Raw genomic sequence first — 20,593 nt, 5'->3', positions numbered from 1 at the left:
AATAGAACTTCTGGCAGTTGAAACTTACAGCTTGTATTTCCTGCTCCTTCTCTGTAAAACAGGTGAGAAATTGATTTGTCTAGTACTGATAGTGTGCATGTTGTGGGGAAATATATTTGTATATTATATTCAATGAGCATGTTGTGGTGAAATTGATTTGTATAGTGTATTGAATAGTGTGTATGTTGTGGAGAAATAGATTTGTTTAGTATATACACTGTGTGCGTATGGAGAAAAATATTTGTCGAGTATGGATAGTATATGTAGTTATGGTTGCACATATTCAACTTCACATGCTCAATTTAGTCAAAGTTAAAAATGGTTTTTAGATAAATCAATCAATGCAATTGTTCACTGTATAATGTATCTCAGTATAAAAAAGTACAGCCAGTCAAGAAAGTTTAAGCTGATCAAAACTTTGTGCAAATTAATATGCAAGAGCTGCAGACCCAGGGATATAACAGGTAGTTAGTTGCTTCTAGAACTACATCACATCTCAGTATAAGCTCTCCTAATGCTGCCAAAATGATATACACGGTCATCAGTAAAATACATTATAAAATAATTTTAACTCATTTAGCAAACCTGCTAGTGTTAAAATGGATCTAATGGTGACAAACATTATCATCTACTTGATCAAACATCACAGGCTGCTGTTGTTTAGTTAAAAACAGGGGCTGTTGAGGAACACCCAACAAACAGTTGGATATAGTAGTTAAAAAAAATAATTTCTCCAATATTTACAAAATATTAAGGGAATAATAAAAACTATTAAGTCAGTGGGAATGTGCCAGAACTAAAACTGATGCACAGAAACAGGATGAGACTAGACGTAGGAAGTTAAAATGGGATGTTCACACATTTTTGGATGTAATACACATTTTTGGATGTAAGACGTTTTAAAATATTAAAGATAAAAGCAACACAAATCCTGCCTATCTATAATTTACATTTCTATAGTGGTGCTCATCAGGCAATGACTGCAGCTGTAAATACATCTTAGAAAACAAACAACAACATTAGAGTGAATTCTATTTGGTACTCAGAAAGCCATAAAAGCAAGTCTTGGCTTCAGTAATTAAAAGTACAGGCAGCTGGGTTCAGTATGGATCACCACACCCATTCATATTTTTGTGTGTGCCCAAGAAACTTGGGGCAGATGAAGTAGAATTAACCTGTTTCAATGAACTTGGAATATGAGGGAATAGTTGGGAGGACTCTGGTGTGTTCTAGAGCATCGGCCCAGGATTTGAACCCAAGACTATTAGCTAGCAGTCATAAACTCTACCAATTGATGATAATGTCCACTAATATGGCGAGGTAAAAAAAAAGAAAGTGAAAGCTACTCTATTTGCTCAAATGACCATCAGGTCAGAAATTCATTTCTTTTCATACACTATGGCTGAAGTGATATTGCACTGCAAACCTTTAAACAATGTTCCTTCTAAGGGGGAAAAGCTAGTGTGCAACATGTATTTTCTGTGCGCGGTGTTCTAAAAGTCTTATATAAGGATATACTTATTTTACAAAATCACTGCGCGGCAGCTCAAAACTACTGCGCGGTCGCGCAGCTTAGAGGGAACATTGCCTTTAAATACTGTGAAATTATTAGTTACTTAAAATTTTTCAACTCACCTGTCAAAATTATTTTAGTAACTAGGCCCTACAACTTAGAAAAAAAATAATTCTACAGATTTGGATAGTCATGTACTGTTGAAATATTTAAGTTAAGGCTTACCAAAAAATGGTAATATATTATTATATCTGCAGTTTAAAATTTCACTATTTAACACAGTAGAAAAGTGTTGTCGACCGAGGGCAAGTATATATGTCTATGATAAAACATATGAGGTGAAAGACAACTTTACTGTACTGTGCATTGTTTTCTAATACACTCCAGCACGTGATTTATTCACATAACTTTGAGGCCCCAGGGTGTGATCCCACCCCCTCTTCCCCATCCACCTATGATAGAACTTACTCTGCATAGTCTGGCACCGTGCTCCAACCCAGCCCTCATAGCATGTACAGCTACCAGACACAGCATCACAGGTCCCCTTGTTGGAGCAATCACAGAAATAGGAGCAGCTGGGTCCATAGCGTCCTGATGGACAGGCTGGTAGATACAGAAAGTTTTATTAGATATTATAACAGGTGGGTCCATAGCGACCTGATGGACAGGCTAGTAGATACAGAAAGTTTTGTTAGATATTATAACAGGTGGGTCCATAGCGACCTGATGGACAGGCTGGTAGATACAGAAAGTTTTATTAGATATTTTAACAGGCTGGTGATACAGAAAGTTTTATTAGATATTTTAACAGGCTGGTGATACAGAAAGTTTTATTAGATATTTTAACAGGTACAGAAAGTTTTATTAGATATTTTAACAGGCTGGTGATACAGAAAGTTTTATTAGATATTTTAACAGGTGGGTCCATAGCATCCTGATGGACAGGCTGGTAGATACAGAAAGTTTTATTAGATATTTTAACAGGCTGGTGATACAGAAAGTTTTATTAGATATTTTAACAGGCTGGTGATACAGAAAGTTTTATTAGATATTTTAACAGGTACAGAAAGTTTTATTAGATATTTTAACAGGCTGGTGATACAGAAAGTTTAATTAGATATTTTAACAGATACAGGAAGTTTAATTAGATATTTTAACAGGCTGGTGATACAGAAAGTTTTATTAGATATTTTAACAGGCTGGTGATACAGAAAGTTTTATTAGATATTTTAACAGGTGGGTCCATAGCATCCTGATGGACAGGCTAGTAGATACAGAAAGTTTTATTAGATATTTTAACAGGCTGGTGATACAGAAAGTTTTATTAGATATTTTAACAGGCTGGTGATACAGAAAGTTTTATTAGATATTTTAACAGGCTGGTGATACAGAAAGTTTTATTAGATATTTTAACAGGCTTGTTTTACAGAAAGTTTTATTAGATATTTTAACTGGTACAGAAAGTTTTATTAGATATTTTAACTGGTGGGTCCATAGCGTCATGATGGACAGGCTGGTGATACAGAAAGTTTTATTAGATATTTTAACTGGTACAGAAAGTTTTATTAGATATTTTAACAGGTGGGTCCATAGCGTCATGATGGACAGGCTAGGAGATAAAGTTTTATTAGATATTTTAACAGCTACAGGAAGTTTATTAGACATTTTAACAGGTAGGTCCATTGTGTATATATGGAATGTTAAAAGAAACTTAAAGTTTGTTAGCTCAGAAATCTTACATTCATTATAGCTTTTAAAAATTTCATCCAACATTTACTACTAAAATTCACTGTAACTAAAAGTGGCTATAGCTTTAAGAATAAAACCACATTCAAAATATATGCACTGTATCTATTTCAGTCTGAGTTTAGTGTATTGATACAAGTACTTATGAAAAGAAAAATACACACGATTAAAGTACTTTTAGAAGGACTTGAGCACAAAAAGGTTGAGGTGTTTATAAAAGGAGTTAAACACAAAAAAGTGAGGTGTTTATAAAATGAGTTAAACACAAAAAAAAAGTGAGGTGTTTATGAAGACTGGAGCACACAAAGAAGTACAGTGTTGAAAAAGACTTACATAGTTCACATGTTTCTCCCATGACACCAGGCTGACACTGACAAGCACCAGTCACAGAATCACAGCCAGCATCATCACCACAAGAACATTCCTCCCTGCAGTTCAGACCCCACCGGTTCTTCGGACATGCTGAAAGTAACAACAAAAAACAACCCTTGCTACAAACTACAAACAATATTCCACATAATCATTTTATAAAGCCTTTATATAACCTTGCGTAAGATGTTCAGACCCCAGCACACACACAAATAATCTGTAAGCCTACATGCGATTGCTACTTAGTGCAAATTGCAGCAATAAAATTGCTAAAATTACACATTTATTTTTGCTTTAAATCTGGCTCACTGTATGGTGTTTTAAATGCAGCTTTCAGGGAATTTAGTAATGAGTCTTATCTTAATGAGCTGATTTTGCGGTTAGTTGTTCTAATTTTTTTATGCCGTCTAGACATAATGGTAGGAGTTGTGATTGTTCTGTATATTAAATAAGTCAAACTTAAAATTAATTTACACAGAAAAGCAAAAAAAAAAAAAAAAAAAAAAAAAACTTACAAAATAGCCTTTCATTAACACTATATTTAGAATTCAAACATTAGTACATTTGACTGAGTGATAAAAAGAGGAGTAGGCTCTAACTTACATTTCTCACACCTGTCTCCTGTATAGCCGGCTGGACACTTGCACTGACCAGTCGTGGGCAGACAGGATGCACCGTTCACACAATCACAGCGCTCAGTGCAGTAGTTGCCGTGAGTTCCAGGTGGGCATTCTGTTGGCCAAAATTTTAAATGTTGTATTTACATTTCTTTAAAATACGAAGGAAGCTATTTTCAGTATAGAGAATACTGAAGACTTAAGTATTTCTATATTCACAAAAAATAGTTGAAAAACATAAGTTTTCTAAATAAAAGAAAAAGTTTAAATTGAAATTTATGTTACTGAATAGCCAAAAAAACTTTTTTTAATAGCTAATATCATTTACTTATATATTTTTAGACTTAATGGTAATTTTAAAGCAGCCATATAAGTGATACCTGCTGTGAGGATATCACAGTATGGCTAATTAAACATATCAGACAAGTGTTAACATAGCAAGTACCTAACTCCCACATCTGGCCATACTACCACTCTCAGCTGTTACAAAACATATTTGACTGATATTAAAGTGGCAATTATCTAACTCACATATCTGGCCATAATACCCCTCTCAGCTGTTACACAACATATTAGATGTGTTAAAGTAACATTTACCTAACTCGCACATCTGGCCGTAATACCCCTCCTGATTGTTATACAACACAATAGACAAGTGTTAAAATAACTTATACCTAACTCGCACATCTGGCCGTAATACCTCTCTCAGCTGTTACACAACATATTAGATGTGTTAAAGTAACATTTACCTAACTCGCACATCTGGCCGTAATACCCCTCCTGGCAGGTACAGCAGCCTGAGGTGGGGTCGCAGGACGCCCCATTCTGACAGACACAAGAGTGGACACAGTCTGGGCCAAACTTGCCAGCCGGGCACTGCTGGTCACACTTCTTGCCTGTCCAGCCCAACTGGCAGCTGCAGGCGCCGTTCACGTGACTGCAGTCTCCGTGCTCACACGAACAGTTGTGCTTACAGTCCTCACCATATGTCCCGTCAGGACACGCTGAAAGTGGAAAAGATATCACAGAAAAATTTTACCTTAGTCATCTAACCATGCTGAAAGTGGGAAAGACATGACAGCAAAATTTCATTAAAAAGTATCTTAGTTTATTTTGATCTTAGTCTTCCCACTATGACCTTTAGTACACACTGAAAATGGCAAAAAAAATTTCAGGAACATTTAATACTCCTCATAAACCATATAAATTACACTCTAATTTGCAATATAATTCTTTTACTTTAAAACAGACATCATTTATTAAAACTATTTTGAAAATTCTCAGAACAGTTGAAATAGTTTATCAAGGGACAAAACTCTATTACTTACTGTCTTGACATTTTTCTCCCCTGTATCCAGGCAAACATTTACAGCGTCCAGATCTTTTATTGCAGCGGGCTCCATTCTGACAGTCACAGACCTAAAGTAAAATACACAACAACGGAAATCAACAACATAAACTAACATGGGTTTTTAAACTGCAATCAACATCATAAACTAACATGGGTTTTTAAACTGCAATCAACATCATAAACTAACATGGGTTTTTAAACTGCAATCAACATCATAAACTAGCATGGGTTTTTAAACTGCAATCAACATCATAAGTTAACATGGGATTTTAAACTACAATCAACAGCATAAACTAACATGGGTTTTTAAACTGCAATCAACAGCATAAACTAACATGGGTTTTTAAACTGCAATCAACATCATAAACTAACATGGGTTTTTAAACTGCAATCAACATCTGAAACTAACATGGGTTTTTAAACTGCAATCAACATCATAAACTAACATGGGTTTTTAAACTGCAATCAACATCATAAACTAACATGGGTTTTTAAACTGCAATCAACATCGTAAACTAACAATGGGTTTTTAAACTAAAAACAACATCATAAACTAACATGGGTTTATAAAATGCAATCAACATCGTAAACTAACATGGGTTTTTAAACTGCAATCAACATCATCAACTAACATGGGTTTTTAAACTACAATCAACAGCATAAACTAAAATGGGTTTTTAAACTGCAATCAATATTATAAACTAAAGAGGGTATGTAGTCTGAAATCAACATTTAAATGCACAACTGAAATCAACATCGTAAACTAACATGGTTTTTTTAAAACTGAAATCAATATTATTTACTAACGAGGTTATGAAATCTGAAACCAACATTAAAAACTAATATGGGCTTGTGAAAGTTTGATAAAATCAATCTCATCATCCATCTATTCAACCTTAGTGACCTTTAGACCTTTAAACCTGTAACATCGGAACACAAAGGCTCACCCCAGTACAGTTAAAACCATATCTGTTTTCTGGGCACCTCTCCCCACAGGTGGTGCCGATGTAGCCCTCTGGACAGATGCAAGCCCCAGTGGACATGTCACAGTCTGCATCGTTCTCACACTGGCAGAGCTTGTCACAGTTGGGACCATACTCTCCTTCCTTGCAGCCTGTCAGGGGAGATAAGGGTTAGTCAATCATTGTGGTTGTTTCCCCTGAACTACAACTAATAAAAAAATAACTGAAAGAAATAAGTAATAAAAAAAAACAATACAAGACTAGATTAAGTATAATAAAAATGATTTTGCTGTATAGGAAAAAAAACCTTTAAAAACATTTAGCTTTCAAATAAAATTAATAAAATTGATTTTGTGCTCAAAGAAAAAACCAGATCAAGTGCAAAAAAGAAATAAAATCATAATAAAAAAAACAAGTCAAGTTTAAAAAAAAATGTGAGACTATACTCTAGCTACTGAGTGCAAATATTGTGATTCTTACCAAAAACCCAAGATGCTAGCATTGGATGAGAGAAGCAACAAACTTAGCTATGAATTAAAGTCTAAATGGCAAAGTCATTTACTTTCAAGTTTTAAAATATTTTTATTTAGTAATTTTAAAGATTGTAGATTATTTGAAACAGTAGCGTAAAAATATATTCTGGATCTGTGATAAATCAAGGGGCAGTGCTCAATTATCAAGGGCAGTACAAAGCTAAACAAAGTGGAAGTGCTACATGTGTTATAAATGCAAGCCAATTTCAAAGCTTCATAAAAGTTAAAAAGCTTAACAGAATTCTATCATAAAAACTACTGCAACGTTTGTTATAATTTAAACTTTGTTATAATTTAAACTGATGTTTGCGCTAGCTGTTCTTATATTGTTGTGGGTTGTGATCTCATTTATTTTTGATATTTTGATACACCATTTTATGTATGACAAAATTGGTGTATACACTATACCATCATATTTAGGAAATGCTTAGAGTAGAAAATTTTTCTTTGTATTTTATCTAGTAACAACAGCAAATGCTGACATTCCCTTGGGTAAAGAACTGAACTGATTTGAAGAGCACTAATGGAGAAGTTTGAGACAACTGAGTGTAATGTGAGTACCTGCTTTAAGACTACTCAATGCATTCTTGTCTTTCAGCATTTTCCTGTACTTGTAGCTGGTCTTCCTGCCTTTAACACCCTTTACCCCATTTTTGCCTTTCTTCCTCTCTGGTGACAGGGAACATTAGAAATATCAAAGTTACAGTAGGGCCACATTCACAGTTTGGCCACATTCACAGTATGGCCACATTCATAATATGGCTACATTCACAGTATGGCCACATTCACAGTATGGTTACATTCACAGTATGGCCACATTCATAATATGGCTACATTCACAGTATGGCCACATTCACAGTATTGCCACATTCACAGTAGGTTTACATTCACAGTATGGCCACATTCACAGTATGGTTACATTCTCAGTATGGTTACATTCACAGAATGGCCACATTCACAGTAGGGCCACATTCACAGTATGGCCACATTCATAGTATGGCTATATTCACAGTAAGGTTACATATTCACAATATGGCCATAATCACAGTATAGCTATATTCCCAAGGCATTTTCAAATTACTGCCACATTAATTACTATCAAATTTGACAATTTGTTAATCAGAAACAAAATTAATGAGAAAAAAGACACAAAGGTTATTTTAGTAATCTAGAAATCTAATATAGTGCTTGTGAAAAACGGTTTTGTAAAATAGCACTATATTGCCAATGCAAAATTTATTCTGGATTTTAAAAAATCATATCAGGTCAATTAAGCTTTTATATTCATGGAGTGGAATTATTCTGGTTTGATGCAAATACAAGAGATCTTTTATAAACCATTAACGGTGTAATACTTGATTTACAGATGTATAATTTCTATTTAAATGAAATTTACAAGAACTAATGTAGCATCAGTGAAACTTGGAGTCTATGCATGTTAATAAAAGCCTAGAAATACTACATATTAAAATGTTACTGCCTTACAACAAAAACTAGAGACTTAACCCAGTGAATTGGATGCAAGTTAATTGCAACTGCATGGCTGGCATAAATATAATCATTGATCTATGTAAGTAACTGATTTTAACAGGTCTGTTGGAAGCAAGCCGGTGACCTTAAAAAGTCTAGAGGATGCAAGTAACTGACCGTAACAGGTTAGATGATGCAAATAATTGACCTTAACAGGTCAGATGGATGCAAGTAACTGACCGTAACAGGTTAGACGATGCAAATAATTGACCTTTAATGGATGCAAGAACTGACCGTAACATGTAAGATAGAGGCTAAAACCTTTACCCTTTTCACAGCTTTGTCCGTAAAATCCAGTCCTACACATACACTGGCCACTGACACTGTCACATGCCATATGGGACTCACACTGACAGATGCCTTGACAGTTAGCCCCGTATGTTCCCTGAGGACACGCTGAAAGTTTGCAAATTTAAATTTTTGGTCAATAATAAAATACAGAAAAAAAAAATTTATACTAGACAAATCACTGAACAATAAAAGTATGTGCTAGATAAATCTCCAAACCATAAAAAAAAAGAAATGTTGAAAAAAAATGATCAGGTGAGTATCTTAAGAAGGTCTGATAGTATTGCTGTAAAGATCAGGAAAAAAATTATATCAGTGTTGTAACAAGGTCTGATGGTATTGCTGAAATTATATCAGTATTGTAACAAGGTCTGATGGTATAGCTGAAATTATATCAGTATTGTAACAAGGTCTGATGGTATAGCTGAAATTATATCAGTATTGTAAAGAGGTCTGATGGTATTGCTGTAAAGATCAGAGTCAAGGCAATATTAGGGTTTGTGTTATGGGTATGTAAGACCAGGATCACTTTGAGAGTTGTGACATCAGCAAAAACAGATTACACACACCCAGCAGGTGTTTTGGGAAATCTTAAAACGACTATTTTCATATGCCTGATAGTGTGGTTGAATGGTAGTGTTCGTCTGTTAACCTTTTGAGTTCAGATCCCTGGCTAGAGTTGTAGCAACGTACTTGAGTCCACCCAACTCTAATGGGTACCTAACTCACGCTAGGTGACTGGGCATAGTGCAGACCACACTATCCCTTCAAATGCTGAGGCAACAGGTAAACTCTACTTCATCTGTCCACCCAACTCTAATGGATACCTAACACACATTAGAAAAATAAGGTGACCGGGCATAGTGCAGACCACAATATCCCATCATATGCAGAGGACCAGGTAAACTCTACTTCACCTGCACCGCCAGGGTCAAAAGGGTACTTTACTTTTTTTTAAGGCTCCACCAAACAATTCTTTGCGTACTTACGCTGGTCACATCTCTTGCCTGTGAGACCAGGTGGACACTCACACTTCCCGTCCACGTGGTAGCAGGTCTTGTCAGCCCCACACTGGCACTCTTGTTTACAGTTCAGACCAAACCGGCCATAAGGACAGGCTGGAAAACATTGCCAGTTAGAATAGTGTAACAAGTCAGTATAAATAATGTAAATATAACTTGCATAAATTATAAGGTACCCCTCATCCCCCTCCCCCCACATCTCAGCAGTTTTTAAAGAAAGGTAACCCAGAAAGCATATCACAATTCAAGAAAGATAATCGAGGTACCAAAAAATATTTGATACAAAGTCAAAAAAAAACATAATTCAGAACAATTAACCCCTAATTTCATGTGTGCCCCAATTATTTCTTATGTTGTACTATCTGATTTGTTCCAACTATATATATTTAATTCATATCTGCATAGTAATTGAAGTCTTGCTCGCAACGAGATTTTGAATAATATATATATATATATATATATATATATTCGTGATTTTCACAATAATGGTTAATTTTTATATTTTTAAAAATTAAGAATAGAAATAATGAAATAGGGCTTCATTTAGAATGTAACTAATATAGTAATATCAATAAAAAGTACATCCAGTTATTTTGAACAATTTTTTTTGGCATTTTAAAGTAATTTTTCTAATTCTACAGTAGTTATTTTTTTTAGAATTGACAGTGTTTTGTATTATTTGTTAATTATAAAACCATTCAGACTCAAACATAATCAACTGGTGCTATTTTCCTGTAGGCCTATTTTTTTTTTATACATATGTATACTTTAAAAAAAAAATATGTCAGCACCAGTAGAATAATGCTTCTTAAATTTGCTTGGCTGCTGAAAATTAAAAATGCTGTTAAACCTGGACAGCAAAGGGTTAATACAGTGGAACAAATACTAAGACCTCATCATCTTCACAAAGTTTGGAAAGGTTTAAAGTATGTCAAAAGTGGAACAACTACTAAGACCTCACAGTTTGGGTTAAAGTATGTCAACAACAGTACATCTACTAAGTCTTCACAGTTTGGAAAGGGTTAAAGTATGTCAACAATAGTACAGCTACTAAGACCTCACCGTCTTCACAAAGTTTGGAAAGGATTAAAGTATGTCAACAATAGTACAGCTACTAAGACCTCACCGTCTTCACAGAGTTTGGAAAGGGTTAAAGTATGTCAACAATAGAACAGCTACTAGGTCTTTACAGTTTGGAAAGGGTTAAAGTATGTCAACAATAGTACAGCTACTAAGACCTCACCATCTTCACAGAGTTTGGAAAGGGTTAATGTATGTCAACAGCTACTAAGACCTCACAGTTTGGAAAGGGTTAAAGTATGTCAACAATAGTACAGCTACTAAGACCTCACCGTCTTCACAGTTTGGAAAGGGTTAAAGTATGTCAACAATAGTACAGCTACTAAGACCTCACCGTCTTCACAGTTTGGAAAGGGTTAAAATATGTCAACAATAGTACAGCTACTAAGACCTCACCGTCTTCACAGTTTGGAAAGGGTTAAAGTATGTCAACAATAGTACAGCTACTAAGACCTCACCGTCTTCACAGTTTGGAAAGGGTTAAAATATGTCAACAATAGTACAGCTACTAAGACCTCACCATCTTCACAGAGTTTGCCGGTCCAGCCCATCTTACAGGAACATCTGCCATCCTTATGATCACACAGAGCATCATTTTTACACTGGCAAACTTCTTTACATTCCTTCCCATAGAAACCTCTCAGGCAGGCTGAAATAATTTATTCTCTCATAAGGAAGCTTGGCAAAAAGGTTTCATCATTTACAATTATCTAGTCATAACTTATTTAGAATCTACATTTCCTTCATCACTACAAATATAAGCTAGTAAGGCTGAGCATAGAGCTGACCACACTAAACCCTACATATGCTGAGGTCACAGAAACAGGGAACTTCACTTGCCCCCATGGACCTTTGGGTTCAAAAGGGAACTTTACTTTTTATAAGCCTATAACCAGTTTAGACATGCACAGATAAAGAAACTTAAAATTTGAAAACAAAAATGAAAACAGAAGAAAATTAGAAAGCAAAATGAAATTGAACCAGTTTTGGAAATTAACACACTGCATTATTATAAAATAAAAATTGTAAATATGAAAACAGACTAGTGTAGAAAGTATAAAACCAGTTTTGGATGATGACAGAAGTAGAAAGCAAAAGAAAATATAAAACCAGTTTTGGATGATGACAGATTGTGACATCCCTGATGGTGACTTACGCTTGTCACACTGGCGCCCTCTGTACCCTGGCTGGCAAACACATTCCCCTGTGTGACGGTCACATGACTTGCTATTGACACAACTACAGCGTGTCTGGCAGTTGGGCCCATAGAAACCTGGCTCACAGGCTGAAAACAGAACCATCATTCACAGTAACAGGTGAACTCAACTTTATCTGCTATATAGATCACCAGGTCAAAAAATGTAACAAACCAGTGTATGGCTGTTTCTATGTAATGTAACCCCCAGAAGGAGGTTAAACCATTCTCAAAGTCAACTCATACAATAATATACTATTGTAAACACTGCATTTCCATGTTAAATCTATCAGAAAATCACACATTTTCTGTATGAGGTGTGCTTGTAAATTATACATGAGAGATTCAGACAACAGTTCCACAGAACTCACTAGCAATTCCCTCCCAGCCCTTGTAAAGTTACAGATACCAATGATTAGATAAAATGTCAGACTTCCACACAACAGGTGCCATTGATGACAACAGTTCCACAGAACTTACCTTTCTCACAAGCAATACCCTCCCAGCCTGCTTTACAGTTACCATTGATTGTATGAAATGTCAGACAACAGTTCCACAGAACTTACCTTTCTCACAAGCAATACCCTCCCAGCCTGCTGTACAGTTACAGGTACCATTGATTGTATGAAATGTCAGACAACAGTTCCACAGAACTTACCTTTCTCACAAGCTATACCCTCCCAGCCTGCTGTACAGTTACAGGTGCCATTGATGACAACAGTTCCACCAAACTTACCTTTCTCACAAGCTATACCCTCCCAGCCTGCTGTACAGTTACAGGTGCCATTGATGACAACAGTTCCACAGAACTTACCTTTCTCACAAGCTATACCCTCCCAGCCTGCTGTACAGTTACAGGTACCATTGATTGTATGAAATGTCAGACAACAGTTCCACCAAACTTACCTTTCTCACAAGCTATACCCTCCCAGCCTGCTGTACAGTTACAGGTGCCATTGATGACAACAGTTCCACCAAACTTACCTTTCTCACAAGCAATACCCTCCCAGCCTGCTGTACAGTTACAGGTACCATTGATTGTATGAAATGTCAGACAACAGTTCCACCAAACTTACCTTTCTCACAAGCTATACCCTCCCAGCCTGCTGTACAGTTACAGGTGCCATTGATGACAACAGTTCCACCAAACTTACCTTTCTCACAAGCTATTCCCTCCCAGCCTGTTGTACAGTTACAGGTACCATTGATTGTATGAAATGTCAGACAACAGTTCCACCAAACTTACCTTTCTCACAAGCTATACCCTCCCAGCCTGCTGTACAGTTACAGGTGCCATTGATGACAACAGTTCCACCAAACTTACCTTTCTCACAAGCTATACCCTCCCAGCCTGCTGTACAGTTACAGGTGCCATTGATGACAACAGTTCCACCAAACTTACCTTTCTCACAAGCTATTCCCTCCCAGCCTGCTGTACAGTTACAGGTGCCATTGATGACAACAGTTCCACCAAACTTACCTTTCTCACAAGCTATTCCCTCCCAGCCTGCTGTACAGTTACAGGTGCCATTGATGACAACAGTTCCACCAAACTTACCTTTCTCACAAGCAATACCCTCCCAGCCTGCTGTACAGTTACAGGTGCCATTGATAGGATGGCAGGATCCTCCGTGCATACAGAAACATCTGTACACACAGTTTTGGCCATACATGCCCATGGGACAAGCTGGACAATAGGAAAATATTAATATATATATCTTTAATGTTGCTTGTACTTAAAAGTCAGTGTTGTGATTATCAGTATAGGAAGCTATGATTGCCAGTACAGGAAGCTATGATTGCCAGTACAGGAAGCTATGATTGCCAGTATAGGAAGCTGTGATTGTCAGTATAGGAAGCTGTGATTGTCAGTATAGGTAGCTGTAATTGTCAGTGTATGGAGATTTGATATTCAGTTTAGGAAGATGTGATTGTCAGTATAGGTAGCTGTAATTGTCAGTGTAGGGAGATGTGATTGTCAGTATAGAAAGTTGTGATTGTCAGTATGGAAAGCTGTGATTTTCAGTATGGGTAGCTGTAATTGTCAGTGTAGGGAGATGTAATATTCAGTGTAGGAAGATGTGATTGTCAGTATTTGTAGAGCTGTGATTGTAAGTGGGGTTGTCAGAAAATGAAAGATGAATTAAAACTCTCAGCACATGACAAGAAACATTTTAACGCCTTACGCTCTTCACACTTGGCCGACTTCCATCCAGGTTTACAGTGACACGTGCCAGTGACAGGGTCACAGGTGCCGCCATTCAAACAATCACAGGTCTGCTCGCAGTCCGGCCCCCAGGAGCCAGGTGAGCAGGTGTGGTTACAGGTACTGCCCATGCTGCCTGCAGCACAGTGGCAGGCTCCATCCACAGGGTCGCAGCTACAGGAGAGTGGGGAAATTAAAATCATGAAATGGAACAGCAACAACACAAACTATTCCCAGGTACAGGATAGTGGGGAAATTAAAATCATGAAATGGAAGAGCAACAACACAAAATAAACCCAGGTACAGAACATTGGTGTCAATTACAATTATGAAATTGAACAGTAAAAACACAAACTAATCCCAGGTACAGAGCATTGGGGTAAATTAAATTTAATAAATGGAACAACAGCAGAAACAAATCCAAATTAATAAATTAAAATCATGAAATGGAACTGCAATAACATAAACACCATTTAAAGGCAGGGATAAGAATAACCACTGTTATTTTAGACTGCTTCAGCTGTAATCTCCAGCTATAGTCATTTGCCATTTGAGGTCATAAAACCCATTTTATATTTTTAAAAAAAAGTACTGTTTTTTTCCTAGCCAGATTAAAAAATTGTTAAAACCATCAACCCAAAGTATATACTAAATGTAAGAAACATTTGAAGACTACACAGGATAAACCACAGATGTCTACTTTTTGAAATTTTTGAGTTAGTTCCATATTCATGTGGTACTAGTGTATCTGTATCCCGTTAATATTTAGGATTTTAAAAACCATGCCATAATGGAACAGCAAAGGATCTCAAACACAAAATCTCATTTTTCTCAAAAGTAGAAAGCTATGAGAACTGTGGTTTATCCCCTGTGGTCCTTTTTTGCTTGTCACATTGAAGTAAAATATGGCAAAAAAATTATAATTTTAGTATTTTTTAAAGCAAAAATGCAGAGGCATAGCGAGGGGGGGCGGACACACATAAGTTCCTGGGCGCCGACCTTAGGGGGTGCTAAAATGGGTTGGAAAAATAAATTGAAAGCTTGAGGGGAGGGGGGTTGCAAATCGAAAGTTTGAGGGGAGGGGGGGGTGTGTGCAAATCGAAAGTTTGTCCCCTGGCGCCGGGAAGGGTCGCTACGCCTCTGCAAAAATGTACTGGTTTGTGACTTGAGTAGGCATATTATAAAAAAAAAAAAAACAATCAATCTTAAATAAGTCACATAGATGATAAAACATGGCATCGTATGAAATCTACAGACCTGGCCCAGTCCCCACAGCTGCACATACTCTGGCACTCCAGGCCATAGAAACCATCAGGACAAGCTTTCTCACAGTGCCGGCCCCTCCATCCTGCAGTACACATACAGGCGCCACCTATGTGGTCACAGGTGGCGCCATGCTGACATCTGCACGGCTTGCTACAGCCTGCGCCATAGTAGCCTTCAGGGCACTCTGGGAACATAGAAAGATAGCCATATTAACATATAAGGTAGTCATATAACATACAAGACCCATAGAATGTATGTGGTAGTCACATCAGAATTTAGGGTAGTAGTTTAAACCAAAAATAATAGATAACTTTGAACCTATTAAAAAAATTTTTTTAACACAATATGTTAATGTAAACATGAGATAGTCATAGTGTAACTGATAAAACTATTTAAATAAAAGATAAACCCATTTGTATTGAAAGATACACTCCCTCACAGATACTAAATAAACCGGTAGTGATCTCCCCTAAACTTTCTCGAATATTCTTATATAAAACAACAAGGGGATGGTAACTGGGGATATAGTTATGATTTTTAATCCATTTTAAATACTAAAACTTTTAAAAATAGAATAGAATCTCAGTAAAAAACAATTGCGCACCAAGCGAACGCCTAATAAAGGTGTGTATAATAGTGCGCAATATTATTAGTACTTTTAAAATTTACATTAGTTTTTTGAGAAATCGGAAGTAGCGTAAATTACTACTTCCTGTCAACGGAAATTACTCAAAATTTAACAGAAGGTAGAGAATTAGATCTTTTACTTACATGTGAAATTTCATTTATCTATCTGAAATAGTACTCAAGTTATAGGCTTTTAAAAAATTCAAAGTAGGAAAAGTACCACTTCCGGTTATCGGAAATCGCTCAAAAGTTGATACGGATCTACGATTTTGATAAAATACTTATATATGAAATTTCATCAACCTAGCTGTAACGGTACTCAAGTTATCGTGTTTACACACGGACAGACAGACAGACAGACAGACACACACACACACAGACATACGGACAAGATTGCAAAATTATGTTTTTCCGTATCAGTGAGGTGTAAAACGTCGAGATTTGTAAAAATCTCGATTTTTTTTTTTTGCACGATTACAATACTTTCTCTATACTACGTATATACGAGAAAGTAAAAAACAGATACATATAATACATAGATACATATAATTATAGATATTATAAGATACATGAAATAAAACACAAATTAATTTACCATATAACCATCATAGATTATAAGTAAACAAGTACCCATGGTAACTGATTGGACAGCATGGCCTAGTGGTAGAGCACTAGACTGCTAACCCAAATATCTAAGGTTCGAATCCTGTTTCAAGTCAGTAGAATCTCCCTGATTCCACTCAGTTCTGATGTGTACCTATCTCATATAGGGAAAGTAAAAGCAGCTGGGCATAAAGCTGACCACTCCATCCCTTGAGGTAGAATTAAAAAAAAGATGAACTCTACTTCACTTGCCCCATAGACCGTCAGGTTTGAAAGGGAACTTGACTTACTACTTACATGGTAAATGAACAACTTACTCTGATCACAGTTTGGTCCCCTCCATCCTGGCACACACAAACATTCGCCAGTCACTGGGTCGCAGTCAGCACTGTTCTGGCACTCACACTTCTGGGAGCAGCCGTCTCCATAGGTTCCTGGTGGGCAACCTGGTCAAACCATACACAAGTATAAGCTACATGTATAGAACATTCACAAATATAAACAACATGTTTAATACATTCACAAATATAAACAAACTGATCAAACCATACACAAGTATAAGCAACATGTTTAAAACATTTACAAATATAAACAAACTGACCAAATCATACACATTTAAACAAATTGACACAAATATAAACAAACTGACCAAATCATACACATTTAAACAAATTGACACAAATATAAACAAACTGACCAAATCATACACATTTAAACAAATTGACACAAATATAAACAAACTGACCAAAGGGTACATAAATAACCTGACCAAACTATACACAAATATAAACAATCTGACCAAATTGTTCACATATAAGCTAACTGACCAAACTATCCAGATATATAAACAAACAGACCAAACAATAGACAAATATAAACAAACTGACCAAACCTTTCACATATATAAACAAACAGACCAAACCACACACACATATAAACAAACAGACCAAACCATACACAAACATAAACAAAATAATTAAACCATTCACAATCATTGGACTAAAACACATACAAATATAAACAATGACTAAAAACATGCACAAAAATGAAGGTTAAATCCTCTGTGGACAAACTGAGCACAACATAAAATTAAAGACAACTGTCCTAAAGTTTTCATTATAGACAAAATCAGTTTTGAAACTGCTGGATGTGGAGTTCAGGTAATGAAATAAGGTGGCAGTGTATACTTGGTACTGACCACACAACCCCTTTTTATAGTGGTAAACAAATGCCTTCTTTAGTTGTAAAGCAAAAGCCTTTCAACCTAGCCCTTGGTTGTAAAGAAATCAAAAGCCCTTCAACTTCAACCTAGCCATTGGTTGTAAAGTAATTAAAAGCCCTTCAACCTAGCCATTGGTTGAAAAATGTAATCAAAAGCCCTTCAACCTAGCCATTGGTTGTAAAGTAATCAAAAGCCCTTCAACTTCAACCTAGCCATTGGTTGTAAAGTAATTAAAAGCCCTTTAACCTAGCCATTGGTTGCAAAGTAATCAAAAGCCCTTCAACCTAACCATTGGTTGCAAAGTAATCAAAAGCCCTTCAACCTAGCCATTGGTTGCAAAGTAATCAAAAGCCCTTCAACCTAGCCATTGGTTGCAAAGTAATCAAAAGCCCTTCAACCTAGCCATTGGTTGAAAAATGTAATCAAAAGCCCTTCAACCTAGCCATTGGTTGCAAAGTAATCAAAAGCCCTTCAACCTAGCCATTGGTTGCAAAGTAATCAAAAGCCCTTCAACCTAGCCATTGGTTGCAAAGTAATCAAAAGCCCTTCAACCTAACCATTGGTTGCAAAGTAATCAAAAGCCCTTCAACCTAGACATTGGTTGCAAAGTAATCAAAAGCCCTTCAACCTAGACATTGGTTGCAAAGTAATCAAAAGCCCTTCAACCTAACCATTGGTTGCAAAGTAATCGAAAGCCCTTCAACCTAGCCATTGGTTGTAAAGAAATCAAAAGCCCTTTAACCTAGCCATTGGTTGCAAAGTAATCGAAAGCCCTTCAACCTAGCCATTGGTTGTAAAGAAATCAAAAGCCCTTGGTTGTAAAGAAATCAAAAGCCCCTCAACCTAGCCATTGGTTGTAAAGAAATCAAAAGCCCTTTGACCAAGCCCATAACTGCCCCCACAAATCACCTCTGTCACAGATCTGTCCTGTCCACCCAGGTTTACATGTGCAGGTGCCATCTTGTGGGTTGCAGCTGCCCTCATTCTCACACATGCACCTGGAGGTGCACTGGGGTCCAAACCTGTCCTTGGGGCAAGCTAGGGAGAACAACAACATTGGTTTCATCAGGTTTCACATAGACATATTTTATTTGGGATAACTAAATTGGTTCTATCATACATCACAGAAAATTTTTGCATTGATTCTGAATGTAAACTGCTTGGGACAAATTATTATGCTGAACATTTATTTTTTACAGGTATTACACAGAAAATTGTATTGATACTGAACTTGTATTTTATATTAAAATGTACATTAACCCCTGGCTTCTTATGTTGTAACGGGAAGATCGTAAGTGAATTGTTAAATGTAAAATAAAAATAAATGGAGTAACATTTTGACAAATAGATGTCAGTTATGTTAACTTGTACCATAACTTGTACCATTGTACTTAAAGAGCCATTGTCTTATTGGCAGTGATGGTCCTACCATCCATCTAGACACCAGTGATGGTCCTACCATCCATCTAGACACCAGTGATGGTCCTACCATCCATTTAGACACCAGTGATGGTCCTACCATCCATTTAGACACCAGTGATGGTCCTACCATCCATTTAGACACCAGTGATGGTCGTACTATCTATCTAGACACCAGTGATGGTCCTACCATCCATTTAGACACCAGTGATGGTCCTACCATCCATTTAGACACCAGTGATGGTCCTACCATCCATCTAGACACCAGTGATGGTCCTACCATCCATCTAGACACCAGTGATGGTCCTACCATCTATCTAGACACCAGTGATGGTCCTACCATCAACCTAGACACTCCCCAGTGATGGTCCTACCATCTATCTAGACACCAGTGATGGTCCTACCATCCATCTAGACACCAGTGATGGTCCTACCATCCATCTAGACACCAGTGATGGTCCTACCATCCATCTAGACACCAGTGATGGTCCTACCATCCATTTAGACACCAGTGATGGTCCTACCATCCACGCACTCACTAGTAATACCCATACCATCCATCTAGACACCAGTGATGGTCCTACCATCCATCTCAACACTCCCCAGTGATGGTCCTACCATCCATCTAGACACCAGTGATGGTCCTACCATCCATTTAGACACTCCCCAGTGATGGTCCTACCATCCATCTACACCAGTGATGGTCCTACCATCCATTTAGACACTCCAACTCGACCTAGACACTCACCTTCATGGCAGTGACGACCATACCATCCATCCAGACAGAGACACTCCCCTGTAATCCTGTCGCAGGTGGCGCCGTTCTCACAAGCACATTTGTTCTTACAGCTGATACCCCAGCTGCCATCTGGGCAGGCTGTAACAAGACAACACATCAATTCTGTTAGCCATACCCACTGGGTATCATTTAACTTTTATCTATCTGTCATTTTACGTGATGGCACAAGTATACCACCAATCCTACATCTGCTACTGAAGCAAGTCTATGGATTGAGTGGCTTAGCACATAGGTACCTATGTTGA

The 20,593-nt window shown here is 36.9% G+C and overlaps 1 protein-coding gene across 1 annotated transcript in view; it reads right to left on the bottom strand.

Annotated features, from left to right (window-relative positions):
- LOC131949442 (multiple epidermal growth factor-like domains protein 6) overlaps positions 1 to 20,593 on the bottom strand; it is a 55,093-nt gene that overhangs the window by 2,937 nt on the left and 31,563 nt on the right. The window contains exons 16-34 of the mRNA XM_059311347.1: positions 20,298 to 20,426; positions 19,040 to 19,168; positions 17,226 to 17,354; positions 15,670 to 15,862; positions 14,393 to 14,586; positions 13,765 to 13,893; positions 12,168 to 12,296; positions 11,532 to 11,660; positions 9,899 to 10,027; positions 8,889 to 9,017; positions 7,653 to 7,760; positions 7,039 to 7,053; positions 6,544 to 6,710; positions 5,574 to 5,664; positions 4,995 to 5,249; positions 4,232 to 4,360; positions 3,593 to 3,721; positions 1,982 to 2,116; positions 29 to 51 (exon numbers count right to left, since the gene is read on the bottom strand). Coding sequence (XP_059167330.1) covers positions 29 to 51; positions 1,982 to 2,116; positions 3,593 to 3,721; positions 4,232 to 4,360; positions 4,995 to 5,249; positions 5,574 to 5,664; positions 6,544 to 6,710; positions 7,039 to 7,053; positions 7,653 to 7,760; positions 8,889 to 9,017; positions 9,899 to 10,027; positions 11,532 to 11,660; positions 12,168 to 12,296; positions 13,765 to 13,893; positions 14,393 to 14,586; positions 15,670 to 15,862; positions 17,226 to 17,354; positions 19,040 to 19,168; positions 20,298 to 20,426 — 2,471 coding nt within the window. The remainder of the gene's footprint in view (positions 1 to 28; positions 52 to 1,981; positions 2,117 to 3,592; positions 3,722 to 4,231; positions 4,361 to 4,994; positions 5,250 to 5,573; positions 5,665 to 6,543; positions 6,711 to 7,038; positions 7,054 to 7,652; positions 7,761 to 8,888; positions 9,018 to 9,898; positions 10,028 to 11,531; positions 11,661 to 12,167; positions 12,297 to 13,764; positions 13,894 to 14,392; positions 14,587 to 15,669; positions 15,863 to 17,225; positions 17,355 to 19,039; positions 19,169 to 20,297; positions 20,427 to 20,593) is intronic.

This window comes from Physella acuta, unplaced genomic scaffold (assembly GCF_028476545.2).
Source record: "Physella acuta isolate Inbredline_101_S28 unplaced genomic scaffold, ASM2847654v3 ptg000698l, whole genome shotgun sequence".
NCBI lineage: Eukaryota > Metazoa > Mollusca > Gastropoda > Physidae > Physella > Physella acuta.
This window is presented reverse-complemented; position numbering and strand designations above follow the sequence as displayed.